Source organism: Centruroides vittatus, unplaced genomic scaffold (genome assembly GCF_030686945.1).
Source record: "Centruroides vittatus isolate TY-2023 unplaced genomic scaffold, ASM3068694v2 contig_19, whole genome shotgun sequence".
NCBI lineage: Eukaryota > Metazoa > Arthropoda > Arachnida > Scorpiones > Buthidae > Centruroides > Centruroides vittatus.
In genome coordinates, this window is record NW_027121169.1 from 3,706,237 (window position 1) to 3,730,970 (window position 24,734).

Below are 24,734 nucleotides of genomic sequence, written 5' to 3' on the forward strand. Positions count from 1 at the left end.
TAACATTTTTAAAATTTACTGGTAAAATAACCAGTAATAAAAAGTCAGTAAATTTGCAACCTCTAAAATTTATCTAAAGTTCATTCACTTGTGTATGGACTTTAGATAAACAAAAGAATTAAAGAAACATAACATTAGACAGCAAAATTTATAATTGGTGACCAAAATGAAATTTTCATAATTTTGACCCGAGTGACAAAAGTGAGTTTTTGTCATTTTCTTTGCATCAGATTGTGAAAACAATTTATAATTGTAAGTTTGAATTTAGAACTGTTTGTTATGCAAGACTCATTGATTTTTATGTTGACTGAATATTAATTAAAAGTCCATTTTCTTCTTTTGATAAATTTGTTTGACCAAGTATTTGTAGTTCATTGTACTGTACTGTATTTTTACAGAATGACTGATATGCTGATCTATCCAGAGGATAATACAAAATCATCTATTTCTGTATGGTAAAAGCCAGCATCCCAGTTTAACTGAGGCTATACATCCCTCTCTAAAGGATGCATTAAAAAAAAAAAACAAATGAGTTACATCACAAAAACAAACCTGATACCAATCATTCACAAAACAAATAATTTAAATCTGTGAAACTGTCAGCATTACATCAAAAACTACAATTATATGTCTAATTTCTTCATTTTTTCTTCTTTATAATGATGTAAAATACTTTTGGAATTCCAAAAGTGCTTTTTTAATGTGTATTTTATTGTTATTTGATTCAAAAATGCAAAAATAAACATATTAAATTTAAGAAACTTGCTGTAAATTATCTCAACTTATATCAATTAGAATCAGATTGGTATGAAATTTGAGATGATGATGTTATTTTTAATGTAAGGGTAGACAGTCAGTGTAGCCTATACTGACAAATTACTACTACTACTACTACTACTACTACTACTACTACTACTACTACTACTACTACTAATATCAATAAGTTAATTGTTTTATTGTCTTGAAAATTCTCGGATTGATTTTAAGTCAGTCAAATCACAATGTTATTATTTTATTGTACTAAGAAGAATGTTTTCTTTAACATTTAATTAACAACTAGTTTTGTTAGATCTGATTAATTTTATATTTTAGTGGCAGTTTAACCAGCATGCCAATAACCCTGGGGTTTCTGGCATACTGATCTTCCTGTTTTTGCATGGCTTCCACAAAAATACGGTAAGTGTTTGTTAATAAATCCTTAGATTTGTATTAACCCATGTTTTTGAGGTTTTCCTTTATCATCAAAATCAATGGCTGTGCTTTAGGTGTTTTCAGTTGACTAACATAAACTAATTGGTAGTTGTTCTCCAAAAATAGTTAGTCCAAATCCTGGATTGCAAGGTGATTTCTCATAAGGTCATATCATATTCCTCAATTTGAGGTTTAAAGTTTTTTATGTGATCTCTCAAAGCAATTACAAAATACGAAAATTTATGATGTAGTTAATAAATCTGTCTATCATTTTTCCAATGTATGAATTATATTCAATTTTGGAAATTTGAATCATTTATTTCTCATCCTGTCTCTACTGGGTCTGATTTATACCCATGAACAGTACAAACAACAGCTCTCTTAGCACCTACAGATTAAAAAGTTTTTTTGTTTTTTTACAGAAATCTTTCTGCAATTAACATTACAGTAGAGAGTCGTTCATCTGAACGCTTTCCATTCAGACTGTGTCGTGCCGAATCAAATGTTTTTGATACTAGATTTACTTCTGAAGTATAATTTTTACGTTTTTATATTCTTCAATATATTTATTTTGTTTGTACAAAATAAAGAAATAATTTTTAACGATACAATAGCCTCAATTATTATTATAAAAATTTTCGTTAGGCTTAAAATCTACGAAAATTCAACGCGAAGCGACATGCAACGGAGAAAAATTTGAACATCGGACAGGTTAATATATTTTTTCATACATAATCGGTTATCCGAAAAAATCAGTAATCCGAACAACCCCAGTCCCCAATTGATTCGGATTAATGACTCTCTACTGTATTATTATTGCTTGACAAACAACACACGTTGGTTGTCTCAAATTTACTGTGGAGTCAGCTAATAAGGACAACCAACAAATAATGAAAATGGATAATTTTAAGAAAAGCAATATTTCACTATCATATTTTTGTAAATGTTAAAAGTGCTGATGTTCAATTCTTATAATTTCTTTTCTTTTTTTAAATTTAAATTTTTTTCTTAATTTTTAATGTAATTTTTATTTCTTAGTTTCCAAATGAGCACTTAGATGCAAAACATAATGCCCATAAGAAAAAATTGACCTATTGCTTAAATTTTATTTAAATCTACATTCTGAACACGTTAATATTTGCATTGAACCTTTATTATTTTATAAGCAAAAATCTATTGCTTGTACAGTACATAAATTCTACAAAGCACATTCAGTAGAAAACCAGAAAAGTACCACTAAAAGTCAGGAGGATGAGCATAGTAATTTTGACACATGAAAATTTCAATTTAGAGGCAAAAGTTTTTTTTTTAATTGTAATGCTGTCCAATTTTTGACAATAGCCAATCAACATCCATTGGCATATGCAGGTACAGTAAGGAGATGACTACATGAATTGCACACAGGTGTATAGTACTAAAGTTTGAAGGTTCCAAAAACAGCCACAGTTCTGCGGAAGATTATCTACAGCTAAGACCACAATAAATGCCATGGTGAATCTTCCACAGAACCGTGGCTGTTTTTGGAACCTTCGAACTCTAGTACTATACACCTGTGTGCAATTCATGTAGTCATCTCCTTACTGTACCTGCATATGCCAATGGATGTTGATTAGCTATTGTCAAAAATTGGACAACATTACACCACTCTTGATTGCTTGTTTGCTGGATTAGTGATGGTCAACCTGTATAAACATGAGAGTAGTTTTTAATTTGATACTCCATTTTTTATAGAAATTAGATACAATTAAAACAAAAATTTTAATTAAATATAAAATAAAGGAACTTAAAATTTTTTCTACTCATTTGATACAGAAAATATTTTTAAAAAAACAGAATAAAGTGATTTGTTTTTTGTGTTAGAATTTTTAAAAAATTGTTAAAATGATATTATTACTAAGAGACTCAGCAGTGAAGCAATCCAGTAGCTGAGTTACAGGGGATTTCACATTAATAGGGATGTACTGTAAGAAAGTCCTACAAGGCCAGTCAGGGAGCAAAGAATCAGTTTGCAGTAATGAGGGATTTCTGTATTACACCTTTTGCATCTGAATTTCTTAAATGCTTTCAGTTTTTTAAATATGCAGTTTACTAATAATAAAGTGAAAACACATTCTTATTCTTTTTTATTGTACTTCTAATATTTACAAAACATTAAAACATTTAAATAAAAACTTAATAAAAAGCATAATCAGCAAAATATAGTAAATTAAAAATAAATTTTTCAGTCAAAGTAATCATTTTGTAGAATGTTTATCTGCCTGAGGGAGGAGTACTTAGGTAAATGAATTTTAATGCACAATAAAATTTCATTGCATGTCACATGTTGATTCAGTTAAATCTTCAGTTAAAAGAAGAAACAAGTTTATTTTTACTTGTTATATGTACATTTTACTGAGGAGGGATCAACATGAAGATAGATCCAACATGTATATAAATAAAACATCTGGATATTAATTGTCTCTGAGTAATTCTTGAACTCAGAATTTTTGTTTATTTATCCAAAAACCCCTTTTAAGTGGTTAGAAAAGTAAGTTTATTTTCTGATTCATTATTGATATGATCATTATGTGTTGCATTGCCACATTCAGCTTATAAGACATAGGGAAGTGTGCCTTATAAGCCATCAAATACATTATATTATAACTACATATTATAAAGTAATTTATAATACGAGTATATAGTACCAATTTTATAAAACACATACCATCAGAGCCGGATTTGAGGCGATTGGAGTGATGCACCAATTGGGCCCCGCAGCACATCAAAATTTATATAGGTTAGTTTGTTGTTTTTATATTTGGTACAGGTCTTTTAGTGTAGAAATTTGTCTACCTTATGGTTCATGACTTTTGATTTTTATAACTGGATTTTGTTTTAAATATTTAAAATCTATATTTCAATATGTAAAGTAACTGTTAATTAATTTTGTTATTTAAAGTTTGAGGGGCCCCGCAAAAAAATTTCAATCGGGCCTCGCACCTATTGGATCCGGCGCTGCATACCATTAGTAAAACATTTATAAAATTACATGTTTTACTAATAGTATGTGGGCTCCACCATCCCTCCTGTGAAGTCAACCACTCACTATATACTATATTACAAAAACTTTTGTCAAAGAAAATAAAAACAAGTACAGCAAAACATCTGTTAATTAATACCTTGCTCAAGTAAATGGAAAATTCTCCTTGAAAATGCCATATGTTATGTTATTTGAACTTTGCATAAGTGAACATTCCAATCCAAATGGTCTTGTACCCCTTTAAGCGATCAGTTGTAATTTCACAATTTCCAATAAGTGCCTGGTTAATTTCCTGTTTTTCTCAAATTTTACTTATCAGTCAGTTTGTTATCTATAATTATGAACAAAGTAAGTGTTATTTACCATATATAATCAAGGAGCCATGACTTGTCAACAGAATAACAATTTCTTAATTTACAAGAAAAATTCCTATCATAATCATCATCATCTTGCTAACATTGTGAACCTCTGAGGTTCTATACTACAGACAATTTTTTTCCAACTTTTTCTATCTGCTACAATAATTCTCTAGTTGAATATTCTTAATATAAAACTATTAAGAAGTTTTATTTTTGTGGCTGCCCTCAAGGTCAGACTCTTACCATTATTTGGATGTAGACAAATTTTGGGAGCCAGTCTACATGCATCCATTCAATATAACCCAGCAATCAAAATTTGACTGGCTTTAAATTCCTGTTATACATGTGACATTATACAGTTGTATTTCTGTGATATGTGAACAAGAAATTAAGACAAAAAACAGCTTTAGTATTCTGAAAACAGAAATCTACAAAGAATTTCTAATCCAGTCTAGAATAATGAATATCTAAAACAAAAAATATATATTTATTTATCCAAAATTTTGTACTCTAAAACTAGGAAAGGCAGGACAAATGAGAGCCCTGGAAATAGGAAACAATACTATCACTTGCCTGTGTAACCCAATTCAAGTTTTGATAAGGGAGCAATCTTTCCATTAATACCATATGTCCACAGTGGCCAAACTGTGGCTCTTGAGCCACATGCGGCTCTTTTCTAGTATACTTGTGGCTCACTGCAAGATACTTAAATTTATACCAAATTTGTTTTTATTTTAATTTTGCTTTTATTATTTTTTATGTATGATTCCTGGATAATATAAAATAAATAATATATTGTTTGAAATAAAAAAGTCAAAATATGGCAACGTTATACATTATTTATTAAAAAATAAATGTAATATTTATTAAATAACATAATACATAAAAACATTAATAGAAAAAATAATTATAAGGCTTATTTATTCAAATAAACATTAAAAACGAATATATAACGAATAACAATTTCTATAATGTTAATAGTTTTGAAATTTATATTTCCTTATTGACAATTGAAACTAGGAAACGTTTTAGCATTTTTTGGTTTTTAGATTTAGATTATGCTACTTAATATGGCAACTATAATTTATTTATTATTAAAAAAAATTATATTGTATTATAAAACATAATATAAAATGAAATAATAACTAAAGTGTTGGTTTTTTTTTTTAAATATTTAAATGAATTGCATATAAGAATCGGAATTGTTTATATTTGCTTTAAAAAGTTTTCGTTAAAATAGCATGTAAAATTTAATATTATTATTTTTAATCTATGTTTCCTCATATTTATTTGTGAACTTCTATCCCAATTCTGATTCTGCAGTGGCGCTGAAGTCGAGTTAATGCTCTGTCTCTATAGTTAGTTATGTTAATATTACTCGAAAATGAACATTTTTGACAAAAAGGTAATATTTCTGCTGATTTATTAAGTAAACAAATGAACTCATTTTTAAATTTTTGCTTTAGAATACCTTTTAACATGGCATGTGAAAATAAAAAAAAGCAAAAATATATCGATGAAAAAATAAATTTTAATGATGACTGGGAGAAAAATTATGCGTTTATTCATCAAGATGATAAAGCCTTTGGCCTCATATGTAAAGCAACTATAAACAATTTTAAAGTGGAAAATTTAAAGCGTAACCACAATAAATTACATTCGGATTTTTTGGCTCAATTTCCAGAAAAATCAGAACTTTGCTCTAAGAAGATTAAATCTTTAAAATTGTCATTAAACAGTCAAATTAATTTAATGACCAGATTTATAGGAGAAGCAAAATCATTAGGCTTAGTTAGTTTTATAATGTGATGGAATATCGCACGCGATAAACGTCCATATATGGAAGATTTTCTTAAGAAAAATATTCTTGATATCATCTTATAAGATCTTAGATCCTAATAACACGAAACTTTTAAATTCGATTAATTACATTCCTACCACACGGCATACAATTGAACGTTGTATTTCAGCAATAAACTTAAATTTATTGGAACAATTGCATAACGACATAAATAATTGTGTAGCGTTTAGTTTAGCCCTGGACGAATCTACTAATGTAACTGATCTACCGAGCTGGCAATTTTTATTCAATTCGTTTCAAATGACTGTATAGTGCGAGAAGAATTGTTAGACATGATTGCTCTTAAAAATACTACACGCAATGTTGATATAAAAAAAGCACTTGATGATGTTCTTAAAACAGTCCCAAAAAATAAGTTAGTTAGTGTTGCTACAGATGGAGCTGCAGCAATGGTGGGCCAAAACATAGGTTTAATTGGTCTTTTAAAAAAAGATGAAACCATTCCAAACTTTATCCCTATTCATTGCATTTTACATCGCAAACATTTAATTGCAAAGCACTTAAATTTTAAGCATGTATTTACACCAGTACAGTGATGCCTCATATAACGTACTTAATCCGTTCCAGGTGCACGTCCGTTAAGTGAAGTGTCCGTTATACAAAACGCATTTTCCCATAGAAATACATGTTAAAACATCTAATTCGTTCCGCAGCACAAAATAACCGTACTGTATCATAAAAAAAATGAACACGGGGCGCGTTCTTTTATTCCTCTGCGTAACTCTACTCGAGCGACATCCGGGATTTAGGAACACGTTCCTAAATTCCGGTGGGAGTGCGCGCCGTCAAATGGCAAAAACGGCCGCTTGTAGTAGTAGTTTACAGTGGAAAGCAACATGGCGTCCTCCATGGCTCAGATAGTTTCGTTTCCAGGTCCATTATGTGGTTTTATGAATGAAAATTTAGAAATTGTGAAAGCGCGAGTTAGCACACGCGGTGATGTAAGTGTCTTTACGAATTTTTTTCGAGGCTATTTTGAATGCTCTTTCAACAAATAATCCATTTTATGGTTAAATTTTACAATTGCGACCCTTCTTTTGCCTTTAAAAGCTCATATTTTAGAATTATAGATTCCTCCATCACGATACTATCGATAGTGTGGGCACTGCCATCTTTCTTTCTTTCACCGTCATTCCTAAATGCCTACAAACAGCAGCTCACTCCCGTAGTAGCGGAGACGCAGAGCGACCGCTATTAAAGAACGCACCCATGGAGCAGTCACCAATTATGCCGGAAAGTCCGTTGTTCGCAGCCAGTCCGTTGCTCGAGTCACGTAACGGCCAAACAGAAAGTCCGTTGTTCGCAGCGTCCGTTATACAAGGCACCACTGTATTAAAAATTGTAAATTATATTCGCACAAATGCAGAAAACCATCATCAATTTCGAAATTTTATTGAAGACTGTAATTTAACTGAACCAATAACAGATTTATCTTTGTACTGTACTGCGTAGTAAGGTGGTTGTCTACGTATGATGTTTTATATAAATTTGTTGCATTGATAGAACCCATATCTGAATTTTTGGATACAAAGAAAAAAAAAAAAAAAAAAAAAAAAAAAAAAAACAATCATACCCACAACTGAAAGATAGTGATTGGATTCAAGACCTAATGTTCTTTTGTGATATTAGGGAACATTTGAAAATTCTAAATGTATTGTTGCAAGGTAAAAATAAAAATATTTCGGAATTGACGCAAAATATTTTTAATTTTAGAAATAAATTAAAATTATTTGAAAGGATAGTACTGATAAAATTTTTAACCATTTTCCATGTCTAAAAGCTCATGCTGCAACATTTAATGTTTCATTTAATGCATTTAATAATTACAAAAACAAATTAAAATCTATGTTTGACAATTTTGAAGAGAGATTTGCTGATCTAGAAGAACTTAAACCATCTATTACATTTCTATTAAATCCATTCCAACATGACGTAGTCAACAATGGCTTACCATTTATAAAACAAATACTTCCGGAAACAGCTATAGGAGAAATGGAATTGATTGAAATGCAAGAGGATGCAGGTGTACAAATGGTTTACAAATCCGAAAAATCAATTAACGAGTTTTGGAACATTGTACCCACACAAAAATATGGCCATTTAAAATATGCAGCATGTCAACTGTTATCATTATTTGAGTCAACGTATAAAGTTGAATCTTTATATTCTAATATGAAATTTATTAAATCAAAATTTCATTTGCAGCTTACCAATTCCCATTGAAATGAATTGCTCAGAAGTGCTGTTACAAATTACACACCAAATTATCCAAAATTAGTTTCCAATTTACAAATTCATCCTTCAACTAGTAAAGACTAAATATTAAATGATTTCGTTTTGTATTTTTGTTTTTTTGCGTTAGTCAGTCAATTTATTGTTATTATTTTTAATAGTGGTGCAATCTCTTAAAGCTTTATGTATTAATGGGATTTTTTTTTATTGTCATGCAAATTAATTAATAAATGTGATTTTTTCAAAATTGTGTTAGTACTGTTTATTTTACTATAAAAACTGACCAAATTTGTCTTTAGGTGTGGAAAAATATGTATATATGTATATGCGGCTCTTCAACGAATTCTGTTTTCAATATATGGCTGAAGTTCTAAAAAGTCTGGCTACCCCTGCCATATACAGGGTGGACCAGCGAAAACGAAACGGCAGAGTGTTCGTGTTCGTCCAAGCAAATCGCTCGGACAGGTCGATTTTACTCTCGAGGGAACATCTTTTTAAATAAAGTTTTTGCGATTCTGAATACAACAGACAACAATAAATTTTAAAAACTCATTTATTTTGTATTAACTAAACAAACATTTATTTCGAAAAAAATGTTTGTTTAGTTAATATTCAGAATCGCAAAAACTTTATTGCATAAGATGTCCCCTCGAGAGTAAAATCGACCTGTCCAAGCGATTTGCTTGGATGAACACGAACACTCTGCCGTTTCGTTTTCGCTGGCCCACCCTGTATGATAAATTGAGAGGATCCAAACCAAAGGAGAAACCAACTCTGAATGGTGATATCTATTAATAGATTGGCCAACATCAAATTTTACATAAATAATCAAATGGTACAGCCAGGTTCTTACTGGACTATAAAATATGGTTAAGTAATTATGATACCAAGTAAAGAGTAAGCAAACAATATGGTTATATCTTCTAAATTAATTGGTCTGAAAGAAAATATCAGATGGAGGTCCAGCTAGTGTAACCAGTAATGCATCTGCACAGAAATCAGAAATTTGCAGATTTGGATCAATCTTTTCTTCCAGTGTATTCTGAATTTATTTATTTATTTCTAATGACTAAATTTAACACAAGATTTCAGCTTAATCACCTATCTCTAATTCAAATTACTTAGTCTGTTAACCTTTTCCATGTGGTTAGCTACCGATGGGTGTGTATCACGTAACTTCTTCGTTTATTGGTGATGCGAAACTTACCGATCGGTAACAATTAAAAAATTCAATTAATTTGCGCTATATTCAAGTTTTCCAGATATCTTAGCTTTGATTCGCTCTTCTGTATGTCGATTGACTTTGTTTAAGCCAATAAACGTTTTGTTACCACCCCTGGGCCATAAATATTTTGGTAAATACATCCCCTACTATTTTACAGTAAATCTTCGCAGTTAACTACACAGTTGGCTGAAAACAATCAAAGGGAAACTCCTTTTACAGTTTTATTGAGTCTCTTCTGTCTTTGTTGACGTTATTTTAACTAATCACAGACTTATGAAACGAAAAAATTGCCGCGAAAAGCCCCGCCTCCAACCTTCGAAGTAAAATGTAAACAATCACTGTAAATTCGCTTTTTAAATCAATTTTTAATTCTAATTAACTAATTTAATGCACTTAGACATTAAATTAGCTAATTCAACAATATTTAGGTGAGTAAATATGTTTTTAAAACTATCTAGCGATAAATATTCCTGGGAAACTCCACCTTCCTATAGTAAGTCTATGGAAGGTGTTCGCGCTGTTAATTTGGCTTTAAAATTTTTGTCAAATGAATTCATATATATTTTGAATACATTTAATTATTTTACAAAAGTAAGAGCAAAGCTCTACGACTGACACAGTCGTACAGCTGACTAATCGGTGTCACTTCACGATAACAATCGACTACTCTCCCAACTAAGTAATTAGAGACATAGTGTGAATAATGGCAATAACTTCTCCCCCACTTTAGATAGAAAGAACACCTTCCATAAACTTACTATAGGAAGGTAGAGTTTCCCGGGAATATTTATCGCTAGATAGTTTAAAAACATATTTACTTGCCTAAATATTGTCGAATTAGCTAATTTAATGTCTAAGTGCATTAAATTAGTTAATTAGAATTAAAAATCGATTTAAAAAGCGAATTTACAGTGATTGTTTACATTTTACCCCGAAGGTTGGAGGCGGGGCTTTTCACGGCAATTTTTTCCTTTCATAAGTCTGTGATTAGTTAAAATAACGTCAACAAAGACAGAAGAGACTCAATAAAACTGTAGGAGTTTCCCTTTGATTGTTTTCAGCCAACTGTGTAGTTAACTGCAAAAATTTACTGTAAAATAGTAGGGGATGTATTTACCAAAATATTTATGGCCCAGGGGTGGTAACAAAACGTTTATTGGCTTAAACAAAGTCAATCGACATACAGAAGAGTGAATCAAAGCTAAGATCTCTGAAAAACTTGAATATAATGCAAATTAATCGAAGTTTTTGATTAATTTTTTAATTTGGACCGATCGGTACGTTTCGCACACCAATAAATGAAGAAGTCACGTGATACAGACTGATCGGTACCTAACCGCATGGAAAAGGTTAATTAATAGAGGACAGATGTTTCTATCTAACAGATGTACAAAGTTCAGCAATTCTCTGTAAATTAATTTTTTTTTTGTTCGTAACCTTCAAATTTGTTCATAAACTTCATATTATTTTAAATATGTTTAAAACTAAAAATTATATAATTGTAAACTGTAATATGTTTTTAATCAAACACAAAAAACAGATTGAATATAGCGTGATATTGAAGCGAAATATCGCGATTAAAAAAATTACCCAAAAACGCAAAAATGCGCCGCATGACGAATTCCACCTATTTACTTAATGCTAAAGGTTTTCAGCATGGAAAGGGTTAATGATTAATTAATCAGTCATATTGTAGCATAAAAATCTGGCTGTATTGTTTGATTCAAATTTTGTTTTTATTAGTTTCTGTAATTGAAATAATACTAGCAATTTATAAGTATTTTATATAAAATTAAATAATCTTACTTTTGGTACTAAAACTTTCCACAGTAATGATTCTATATAGTAGTTTGTTCCACCAACTATAATGGGTAATTTTTTCCTCTGTATTATGTTATCAATCTGAAATTTCAAAGTTAAAGAACTTTTCTAATAAGAACAAGCGATTATTTTATTGTGGCATGATTAAAATGCTGGGCTGCAAATTTTAATCATATTCTTAATTTATTTAATTTAAAATATATGTTCTCCACCTCAAATTAGTAGTGCCTTGCCTCTGTACATCATACTTTTCCTGTTAGCTATAGAGTTGTGCAGATCATCTACCTAACTCTTTTCAGGGGAAAAGTTTTTGAACTGACTTCTGGTTTATATATAGTTAATCAGGGCCTCCGGCCCCTACATTTCCCATATCTGGTCTTGATTTTCATCTATCTAACTTCCTTCTTGAGTATAAACATCAGCATGAAACCCAATACACAATAATAAAGTAACAACCAATGCCACATGACATATGACAAATTTATTTAGCCCAATGTCATACAGCAGTAGTAGATGCTTTATTCCTTCTCAAGATTAAGGAAAGACGGACGGATGTTGGATGGATGACGGAGAATTTATAGGTCTACAATTTTTTCAAATTGCAGCCCAATGATATTTCTTTAGCTAACTGATTGAACAATTTTATTATGATTCATGTTGTAAAATATAATTGATACTTAAAATTAAACTCTAAAACTGAATTCTGTTCTTTCATTCTGATGATTACCATCACAATACTTAAAACATTCAGAGAATGCAAACTATCTTCAAGAATATTTTAGATGTATTATATTCTCAAAACTTCATGCTAATGTCAAGTTACAAAAAAATGTTCCAGTAAAATAATTTTTATTCTGGTTGCATAAGAGCACTCTGTGGAAAGAAGAGAGGTTGAAAAACAAAATTACATATATGCACCTGAAAGAAAATTTGTCTACAATTGCTTAGAATTATAGTTACCATATTTTACGGACTATAAGACGCACCTTAATTTTGGAGGCAATTTTTCGAAGAAAAAAGTGCGTCTTATAGTCCGTAAAATACGGTATATTTTAGCTTATAATAGATAGCATTAAAATTTATTAAGAAAGGATACTAAAGGCAGAGCAAGGTTTGAAAAATCTGTAATCATAAACCTTTTGAAAGGATTAACAAAATCTAATAAATGATGAGGAATTCCTTGTTGTTCTTCCTTTGTAACTTTATTAGTGATAATATCTAATCCTTTATACACCTGAAAATAAATAAAGTTTCATAAATACAACAGACTGTTAATATATTTTTAATATTAGTGATCACATTATTAATTAATAATTTACTATAAAATATAACAACAGGAAAAAATTGACAAGTTTTAGTAAGCAAAAACAGTATATAAATGGTTTCAATTGCTTCAAATAATTAAAATTGAATTGTATATGATTTTTCTTTTGAATTTTCAATATTTCCTACCATCAGATCAGGTATCATAGCCCACCAGTAAAGACTATTTTGCTGCAATGTTACTCATAGTAGTATGGCCTAAAGGTGCTAGTCCAAATCAGTTTCTACAAAAATCTGAGTTGCAGAAGGTCATGCTAATGTTCTCTCTTTCAGATTTTTATTTTATGTACATACTTTATATCTGTTTATATGCTTTATACATTTATTATGTTATTTATTTATATTATGATTCTTATAAACTGATTATTAGGTTAATGTTACCTTAGGTTCCGAGATGGCGGCGGTGGGAATTTTTCCCTACGTTGGAGACTGCGGCGGGGAAAAAATTTTTCCCTACAGTCGTGACGTCGACGCCGTTGAGAATTTTTCCCCGTTCGGGTTCAACACTGAGATCGACGTTGCCGAGTATCCTGTAACCTCGACACGGCGACGGTCGTGTGTAAATTTGCGACGGTAGAGGGAGCCTTTTCGTGACGTCGTGTGAGAGTAATATCGGCGGGAAATTCGTAGTTGTGTTACGAACGAATATGCAAATGCTCGATCTGTGACGTGATTTCTGTTCATTTCAATGCAATTTTATGCAAATCGACTAGTTTCCAGTTGGATTCGTTTACTGCAGTGTTGCGACGAATTGCGTATTGGAATATTTGCTGTTTATTTTTCTGGTTACGATATTTCATTTTTTTTCCTCACCACCTCCCCGCGTTTAGTTTATTGCCAATTATTCGATAATGAGTAGTTTTGCCGATTTGAGTTTCAACGACGAATTTCGGTCGAGTTGCACCACACGTGATTTCTACAAGTTAATGAAAGACGACTTTTTGGAGCTATGTTTGCCTCCCCGTATCGATAACGCATTGAGATTTCCGAAATTTGCTGTAAAATTAGGCATACAGCCGACCGAGTCCGTTTGCATTCCGTGCGATTCTAAATGCAAATTATGTCATCGGAGTAATAGAGAAAGCTGTTTCTTGCGATGTAGTAAGTGCGGAACGAAGACCTCTGCCTTTGAAGGAACATTTAAAAGTAAATTTGGCCACATTTCTTGGGGTTGCATTCTGTCGTTTATATGGCGAAGTAGTAATAAATCGAACAGAGGGAAACGCCAATCGACCAATAAAAGAGCAGCCGAATCGAAAAGAACAGGGAAGAAAAGAGCCGCACCAAGAGAAAAGGAAAGTATCCAAGCTGGCAAAACCGAAAAAAGAATGGATCGGAAAGGAAAAAAAAAAGTAGGAAGAAGTAGGCAACCACCATCGAAAAGGGAGTAAAATTATAATTTTTTTTTTTTTGGTTATTTCGGTTAACGTCCGCAGAGTCTGCAGAGAATTTCAAGATGGCGGCCGGAAACGCGGCCATCTTAAATCGAGGGAAAAATTTTCTCCCCGTCGCAGTCTCCAACGTAGGGAAAAATTTCCCCCGTTGCCATCTCAGAACCTAGGGTAACATTAACCGATTATTAGTATAACAATTTAACTTGGCATTACCTTGAATGCCAATAAAAGTATTCTGTTTGTATCTCTTGTTTCCTTTATTTTATGAGACCATTCACTGAACTTTTCAGCCACATCTTGTATCAATTAAATATATACAAAGAAAACTGTGTTTATTATAAATTATTTTAATACTGCTTGAGAATTTTGGGGCACTGGAATCTAAACATTTTTTTTTTAATATATCAATTGAATATAGATATATATATATGAAAAACATACTTACAATTCATCTTATCGAAGCTTGTTGAATGCTGAAGCTAGTTGATTCTGACAAAAGATTACAGCCTTATTTATACTTAAATTCAAAAGATATCGAGGCAGGTGTGGTTGAAAATTATTAATATATGTCTGCTATTTTTTTTTTTTTTTGAAGTCACCCCATTTTTATATATAATTAATCAAGATGTGGTTGACAATAAAATTATTTACTATTTATTTAGGTATTAAGGTAATGTAAAAATAAAAATAATTTCATTTTGGTATTATTTTATTTTCAAACCATTCAAATTGTCATGCTTTAATTTACTCTGATATTAGGACAAATTTTTATTTTAAAAAATTATTATTGCAAAAATACAACTTAATTTTATAATAAAAACCAACTGATCTTAAGTTAGAAAACATACTTGCTTAGAAAAAATAATTAATTTAACAATGTTTAATAATTAAATGGAATATATTAAACTTTGCATTATTGTTAGAATAAAATTAATTTAATTAAGATTTGTGATTAGTATGGCCCAAACCATTACTACTCATGGATCTGGCAAGTCACTAAAACAAATAGCAGCTAGTTTGAATCATTCTACATCTGCTGTAAGGCATGTTTTACAATGAAAAGAACAGTATGGAAAATTTAAATAATCTGGCAAGCCTAAAAGCCTGACTGACAGAGATAGACACCAAATATTTCAATTAATAACAAACAAAAACATATCATCAAAAGAAGATGCAGCTGCTCTGCCAACCAAAGTAACACACATGACTGTTTGGGAAACCCTAACTAAAAATAATCAAAATGTAAACTTCCTAAAATTGAAATATTTAACCAAACAGCACTAATTAACTAGACTTCAATGGACAAAAGAAAAAATGTCCCAGATTTCAGAGTGGCATCAAATAGTGTTTATGGATGAAAAAAATGGAATTTAGATGGATCAGATGGCTTTTTAAGTTACTAGCATGAACATAAGAAAGAATGAAAAAGTGAAAATGACTAGACAGCACAGAGGAGGATCAGTAATGTTGTGAGCAGATTTTGGATGGAAAGACATTGTTTTTTATTAGTGGTAAAATTAACTCTGAAAATTATCAAAAGATGCTCTATAACAACTTTATTACATTTGGGCCATTAATTGGTGGAAATAACTGGAAATTGCAACAGGACAATGCTTCAGTACATACATACCTCATAATCAACAAAATAATGGCTTAAAAAAGAAAAAATTGAGGTAATTGGACAGCCATGTAGAAGTCCAGAAATGAGTCCTATCAAAAATCTATGGAGCTGCCTAACATTTGATGTCTATGGAGAAAGCAGTATAATAGTGTAAATGAACTAAAATTGGCAATTATAGAAGAATGGGAGGCACTAACTGAAGAAAAAATTAAAAAATTAGCAAACTCAATGCCAGATAGAATATTTCAACTATCATCATCAAAAGAATTAAAAAATATTAAAACAATTTTTAATTGTTATTTCTTAATACTGTGTTTATAATTTTGTTACAGTCAAAATCTAAAAAGTTGTACAAATTATGTAATTATTTTATATTTATTATAAAACTTTGTATAAATAACTTAATTTATATATAAAAACATCTGATAAAACTTTTATTGTTAAATAATAAATTATTTAATAGTTAGATTTACCTATGGTGTACAAAATGGCGGCTCGTCTCTAATTCCAGCAAACAAGAAGGGAAACAGTGGGGACGTGCGTTCTAACCTAACCTAACCTATTCCAATAATTTGGTTGGTAATAATTATGGTAATTTATTACAATAGGTTAGGTTAGAACGTGCATCCCCACTGTTTCCTTTCTTCTGTTTGCTGGAATTAGAGACAATCCGCCATTTTGTATACCATAGGTAAATTTAACCTATTTAATTAAAATCACAAATTTAAATTAATTAAAAATACAGGTGTGTTTATACTTTTGCTACAGACTTTAAGTCTTATTTAATTAGGATGTGCAGATTAAAAATAATAGTGATTCTAAGATTATATTCTTTATAACTAGAGGCAATATGATATTTTTTAAGCACACACTATCATTTTGATGCCATATTTGAGAAAGTATGGTCTAATTCCGAGGAAGCATGATATCACCAATATCTCTGCATGTCTCAACATAGTAAAAAATAAAAGTGCATTATCAATTATGAGATTATCAGAGACTATTTTAAATATAATGTACTGTACATGATCTTAAGGCAGAAAAGCAGAAATATTAGTGTCAGAGTACTGTACATTGAAACAGTCCTGTTTCCTGCTTCAAGCATGGCATTGAAATGACTGTTATTAACTGTCCTTAAAATTACACCAACTAAACTGCTCATTAGATACTCCTTTACGGTTAATGTTACCTATGGTTCCAAGATGGCAGCTTGTCTCTGATTCCAGCAAATAGAAGGGAAACAGTGGAGACACGTTCTAACCTAACCTAACCTATTCTAATAAATTACCATAATTGAAGCGTTCAATGCCATAAGGTTGTAAATGCCATTTTTCTCAAAATACATTTTGTTGAAGAAATGAATTTTTAATGCAATGTTTTTTCCTACAAAAAAAATATTGTGGCGATAGTGGCGCTCTAAGTGGCTATATTTTGAAGATGAATTTATGTGCAAGCCATAACGTTTTAAGTGCCAAAGTGTAAGCCACGTGACTTTTGGCGCGTAAAATGTTACGGTTTACATTTACATCATTTTGTTATTCCAATTTATAACGCAGTGAGTTTTTTACCCAGAACCAAATAACTGAATCCCAGTTTATTAATAGTTAACCTGTATCACCTTATTATTTGATATTTCAAAATGATATTTGGACTTCCATTAATCTTTCAAATTTGAAGTTTTTAAATACATTTTAACTTTTATTACACTAAATTAATACCTTATTGTTTATATTTTCCTTTATTTATCATAATTATATTACAATTAATTAAGATTACAGCCCAGTTCAAGTACCAAAACTGTGGGCCCAACATTGCTGAAGCCAGGAAGCAGTCACTAATAGATTATTGCCAGTTTTTAATGTTAAAATTGATATTGAATTTGTAAATTGTGTTTAATAATTTAAATGTAAGTTTTTGGTATTCAAAACTGTTTTTCAGCTGTAGAAACATTAATTTTATGATTGCAATTGTTTTTGGCATTTACAACTTTATGCACTTGCACAATTTTGGCATTTACAACGTTATGGCTCTAACCCTGTTTTTAAATTTTTTTTGTTTCCTTACCATCATACTTAGGTGTTTGAAATTAAACCCAATGTTTTATTCCAAAGTGTAAACTGTTAAAATAATTTTTATAGCATTTGATTAAAGTTTGTTCATTAGAAAGTGTTTTTTCTCTCTCCTGAAAAGTTTGTTTTTTGGCACTTACAACATTATGGCATTGCACGCTTCAATTATTACCAACAAAATTATTAGAATAGGTTAGGTTAGGTTAGAACATGCGTCCCACTGTTTCCTTGCTGGAATCAGACAAGCTGCCATCTTGGAACCACAGGTAACATTAACCTAATTTACAAATGTGTCATTTATAACTAATTATTATTAATGTAAAAATAAGTGAGATTTAAGATGTGAATGACACTGTTGGGATCATAACAGAGAAATAGAGCATGACCATAGGAGCAAAAGAGTCAAAGGAACCATTTTTACGTGTGACTCTTTGCAAGATGTAGTGTAGCCCCTGAAAATCAGCCTATTTCCAAGCACAATCAGGAGTTACACCACATACTCTGCTAAAACTAATTGTGTTTAGTCAGCCTAGGCAATTATACCAGCTTTGTGTAGCCCACTTGACTGTTCACGGAGTGTTTAATGTTAAATAGCTTTAAGGAGTGTAGGGTGAACCCCATGCAACATGTTCCATGTGGCAGTATTACTGGTTCAAGGTATGAACTGTTTTCAGTCAGTAGAAGTTAATGCATTTATTATTTACGTTAAAGGCAGTGGTTGCTGTTCATTTCCCTCATTAGTCACGGGAATCTACACCCTATTGCACATGCCATCCATGAAGCTGTCAAATACTGTAGCAACTCCTTCAGCATCAACTGGGTCCATGCCCACCAGGGCATCACCGGCAATAAACACACTGATGCCCTGGCTAAATCTGCTGCCACAGATCAAACTCTCCCTATTTTCTACAATAAGCTCAGCCTGACCACTATCAAAAAGCTCCTCTGGGACGATCTCATCACCTGGCAAAATAACTGGGACAACAACCAAAACATTACTTATCAGTTCTTCCCGGACATCTCTGTAATCTTCAACTATAAATGGATCAGCCCTAACTTTAAACTTACTCAATTTCTGACAAACCACAGCTGTTTCCACTCCTACATCTGTCGTTTTGTGGATCCATATAACAGTGGCCTTTGCACAACATGCAACACTCAGGATGGCAGCCTCCACTATATTCTTCACTGTGCAATGCTGGACTTTGAGAGGACAACTTCAATTGCTCATCAGCCACAAGCACGGCCATTGGCCACAAAATAACCATGAGTTCATTAATGACCTGATCAATGACAAGGACACTTACAACCAATTTATAATCTTAATCAACCAGTATAACATCAGGACTAATGTTCCCACTGACGCATCAACCCCCAACTAACTGTCTGCATTCTTCTCTGAGGATGTATATCAACATGTAAATACTGTATATTCCCTTTTATAACGTATTTTACATTTAACCTATTCTTTGTTTTCCCAATGTACAGTACATCCAAATATTATGTTAACTTAATTCTACATGTCCATAATTTTAAATTTACTGTTTACTCTTATACTCTGCTACCGTTCTCATCTTTTACTTTACTTTGCATGTGTTCTTGATTATATACATATATTGTTTACCTGTAATTTACACTGTAAAATATTTTCCTTTATTATGTATTGTATACTTAACCTGTGCTTGTCTTTCGTTATATATCCATTTTCTATGTTATCCAAACAATACGCATGTACATAATTTAGATCTTATGGCTTAATGTTATACTCTGCTACCATATTATCTTTTATTTTATTTTGTATGTGCTTAATTATATACAAATATTGTTCTCTTGTATTTTGTATTCATGTACCCTATCTCCAGCTATGCCTAGCATTGCTGGTTATGTACACTTGTGTGCTTTAATAAAATAACTGAACTGAACTGCCTAAAACATAACTTGCTTGCAAACATTAAGAGAAGTGAAACTGCCACCATTGGAATTGCATATTTGAAGGCAAATATCTCGTGAAGTTGGACTTTTCTTAATTATTTACCAATACATATTGTTAAAATGTCTGACCATTATGCTGGGCTGTCTGTTATACACGTGATGTCTTAGAGGTGACTCCCAATCGCGCCTGGAAGTGGGCTGATTTCGAAGGCTATATCTCGCAAAGGGTCACGTTTGAGGTATGGTTTCTGACTTTTTTGTTCATACGAGCATGCTCTACAGCTCTGTTAAGATCCCAACAGAGTCATCCAGAAATGCAATTCTGCTTAAAAGTAAGTTTACCTGCATAGAATCAGCACTAATTACTTCCCCATTGAAAATTTTGGCCAGTTCGATGGCTAATTTCGATTTACCACATCCCGTGGCTCCTATTACCACCACAATCGGCAATTTATTTGGAGAAGTCATTCTTAATATATTCATTCTTTAACGCCAAACATTGTTTATCCTATATAATTTCACTAAAAACTGCTAAAATAGATGTAATATATGTTACAAAGGATTATAAAAGTCGAAGCATGTTGTTTCCTACTTTGTAGAGTACGCAGCTCCGAAACGGCTAAACACAGAACTAAAATTTTATCTTTAGTGTTTTAATTTTGAAATAGTATTTCAAAAATATTAATTTTGTGTCTTAATTATTAAATTTTTTTTTATTGGTTAAGTCAAAATTATACTGCTAAGAATTTATTATAAATTCCATGACTATTTTACGGCCGAACGGATGGCTAAGCTGTTAAGAATACAGCCTACCGTTTTAAAAAACCAGATATTTAACTCGGACGAGTCGGAAAACTTCGGAATTTTTCGGGGTGGTCCTTCCGTCCGTTCGTTCGACCCTCGCCATCCGGCCAGGCTTCATTGTAGCCCAGCCGAACTCATAATGGGCTTGCTATAAAAAGGCCTCCTTACTTGTTAGTACCCACAAAGCAATAAAAGTTTAAACAGATCATTTTATATATATTTAAAATCCTATCGATATGATCAATTTTTATTTCTGACATTGCTGAAAATCACGCCCATTTCTGCCTTAACCAATCTGAAAATGAAATGGCATCGTCTTAAAAGGTCTTAGATTTTTATAAATTCTAGGACCAATATTAAATGAATACTACTGTATATAAAAGATGATCGGATGGCGAAAGCAGTAAAGTTATATATTAACTTCCATATAAACAGCAAAAAAGACCAACAGGCAACAAAAAAACTCATTCATCCATTCTAGTGATCCGGATTCGAGTACGGTGTCTATTTACAGGAATTTTTGTGGGTAGTCATCTGCCCGTACGTCCGCAGAAAAGGAAAACAAAGCATTTGCTCTCGCGAATAGCGTAAAAAATTCCACAGATAATAATAATAAAGGCGATTGAGATATGTAACCTAACATCCTCGATCATGGGGCGCTTTGCATTTTTTGTATTGATGCAATACTGTACTCTGTAATTTGTCTGTGAAAAAACTAAATAAATAATTAAATAAAAATATATTGATGTAACGAGCGATTTATTGTGAGATCGCAATGTATGATCTTTATTTCCATTTATCATTTGTTTATTTCTTTTTAAAAATATTTTATTTTGTTTTGTTTTTGTTATTCTTGATTGTATTTTATCGTATTTTGTGGTAAATTATGTTATTCGGGAAGTGGATGTCTTTTGTCAACTGACAGTTTCAGCTATATGTAAAATAAATGAAATAAATAAAAAATATAACATTCTCTGCCTTAACTGAAGGTCAGTATAACGCGCTAAATATTCCCACGAAAAGGCTTCGTACGATAACTAATCACTCCATATTACGCTTCCAACATATAATCGAGTCAAATAGTGAGCACATTGAACACATGGTGTAAAATAAAGTGTAAAATACGTTAAATAAAACTTTATTGACTTATGGTTTCTGTTCTTGAAGCGCTATATTTTTGCCTGGTATCGAAATTTTAAACTAATTTTTATTTTCCAGAATTCTAGTCCCCATCATGACATGACCAGCATACTGTACAGTACCCAGCGCCGTAACTAGCCTTTTATGCGCCCGGTGCGAGCTTCTGTAACTACGCCCCAAAACTTGGTCCAGGTCATTTCTGCGCCCCACTAGGGTCTACGCCTTGTGTCTGGGCACCGCCGGCACTGCCCTAGTTACGGCACTGACAGTGCATACCAAGTTTCATTGACTTAGATCCATTTGAAAGGACTCTGATTAGGATCAGTTTTATCATTACTACCCTGTACGTTAAGAGTAAAATTTAAATTTAAATTACAAAGATATTATTACAGTTCGATTCCTAATAATAAATTTAGTAGTATATCCTGAAAAACTAATAATTGGTTAAATAAAAACCAAAACAACTTTAACAAAATCTTAAAGTCACAATAGAAATTCAGTAGGGCAGAACGATGGCTAGAGAATCAAAACGATAAAATGTCGCTAAATTACAACAAAAGCTCAAAAATTTTATGCGAGATTTTCTGCTTTATAGAAGTTCTGTGTTTTATGAGTGCTCTCTGCTATAGAAGTATATTTATAATCCTTTATTGTTGGTCAAATTACTTTATAAGCATTAAGATTGATTTTATGAGGAGAAAAATAAATGCTGAGAATTGCAAACACGATCTAATAAAAATAATGTTAACCGAATTCTTTTCTAGAAATACTAAAAATGACTATGACGCGTTCCAGCATTATTCAACATACCATACGCATTGTTGCGGAAACAACATAAGTGATTCTTGTCACACACTCATACAGCAATCTGCCATCTTAATCTCATTAAGAAAGAAGAGTGGAGCCGATTCAAAGTCGACTCAATAATTCAGTTTTGATCAGTCCACGATTTCCAAATGTTCTCTTGAAATCCTTTATCCAAATAATTTTTGTAAATAGTTTTACAGAAATCTGCACGAAGGGAATGAATAATCTGGGAATGTAAAAGCACGGAAATATGAATTGAGCTTAGCGTGGGCATTAAGTTCAGGTCAGTTAATGTCATAAGTTACTTGGAATCCCGATTAGATGGTTTCCTTGAGGAATATCATGGGAAAACTCTTCCATAGACTTAAGATGGTTTGGGTTCTAGACCAAATAAACACAGATCTTAACAAGTAAAACAAATTTATTTCGAGCTCATGTCAGCAGTACCATGCACATGGTCAGAATGGCTGTCCGGGAGACAAAGGACAAGTCTCGGGGCACGGTAAAGTGTTGCCAGGTTGGCCACAAGGGCATTATGAGTCCCTACAAAGTGTGCGTAGCAATTAAGTTTTGTTTATAAGCGTAAATAAACACATCACTCACATTTTGCTCGGTATTCCTCGAGTTTTAAACAATTTAACGTGATAATTGAAAATGAACTCCGACTCTACATTCGTTTGAAGATTAGAAAACATGGCTGGATGGCAACATTAATCAAGCACAAAAGCTATTTATATATAAACCGAATTAAGTCGTTTTGAAGAAAAGTTTGAAAAGAATCAAGTTTCCAAAATCAGCCGCTAAATCAAATATTACTTCTATTTTGAAACATACTATTGTGATTCCAATGTATAGTAAATAAAATCTAGATTACAGCATAAATATCACTCAGCTCAATTTGCAAGCGTTGAAAGCAAAGAAAATATGATCCTAATTAATTAGAGGGGATTAAATTTTATAACAAGTATGTAGATGATTGCATAATTCTGTTTGATAAAACGATAACAAATGAAGAAAATATATAATTAATTAATTATTATGGCTTTGTGTCCTTTTTAAACTGAATGTAAAATTTATTTTGTATACTAGTACTTTTTGTATACTTAGTACTATACTTTGTATACTAGTTATTTAGTTCATAGGTGAACTAAATAAAGAACATTATTTCTGATCTGTAAGACTAAATATCTGCATCCATATTTTCCAGTATAATAAGTCCTGTTAATATATAGAAAGTACTAGTATACAAAATAAATTTTAAATTCAGAAGAAAATATATGTAAAGAAGCTAACAAGATAAATAATAACATGCAATTTGAAAGCGGAAAGTGAAGCAAAAAATTAGTATAAACTATTAGACATAACAATAACAAAACAAAAAAATCCAGCAAAGAGTTGCTTAACTTTTCCAGCAATATGCGCGTGGCGTCATTTCTTATAATATTTTATTTAAAAGTACTTTTATTTTTAACTATTATACAATGACAAAAAGCTTAATTTTTAGGGTAGGGATGGGTTTTATAAAAATTGTAAGTGCTAATAACGAGTAAAATCGTAAGTAAGTCTGACTCTATTGGAGATACACACTAACCCCTTTATCTCATCATTCCCTCAACCCTTACTCACGAAAATTTAACAGCATCAACCCCCCCAGTAAACGAACCTCCTTGCAAAATTTCAGAAATTTTCAACAAAAATCATAGGAGTTATTGAGCTTCAAACAGGGTAAACAAAATCGTGCTTCCCCCACACAAACCTCCATACATACAGAAAGACCCCCGAATTTTCTTTTGCATTTCTCGACGTTTCAAGATCCTCTAAGTCTAAAAATGTAAAAATCTGGGGAAGTCATTCTTTGACCGATCGCTATACCTTCCCTCTGTTATATATAACAGCCGGAAAAGTAAAGTGTATTTACAAATGAAAAAAAAGCGAA

The 24,734-nt window shown here is 31.5% G+C and overlaps 1 protein-coding gene across 2 annotated transcripts in view; it reads right to left on the reverse strand.

Moving 5' to 3' along the window:
- The window catches only part of LOC136970139 (tRNA dimethylallyltransferase), a 35,618-nt gene extending 15,035 nt beyond the window's left edge, over positions 1–20,583 (reverse strand). For both annotated transcript variants that reach the window (XM_067264532.1, XM_067264533.1), the window contains exons 1-3: positions 20,390–20,583; positions 12,805–12,942; positions 11,694–11,789 (exon numbers count right to left, since the gene is read on the reverse strand). In XM_067264532.1, coding sequence (XP_067120633.1) covers positions 11,694–11,789; positions 12,805–12,942; positions 20,390–20,530 — 375 coding nt within the window. In that variant the 5' untranslated portion in view covers positions 20,531–20,583. The remainder of the gene's footprint in view (positions 1–11,693; positions 11,790–12,804; positions 12,943–20,389) is intronic.
- Between the last annotated feature and the right edge of the window lie 4,151 nt (positions 20,584–24,734).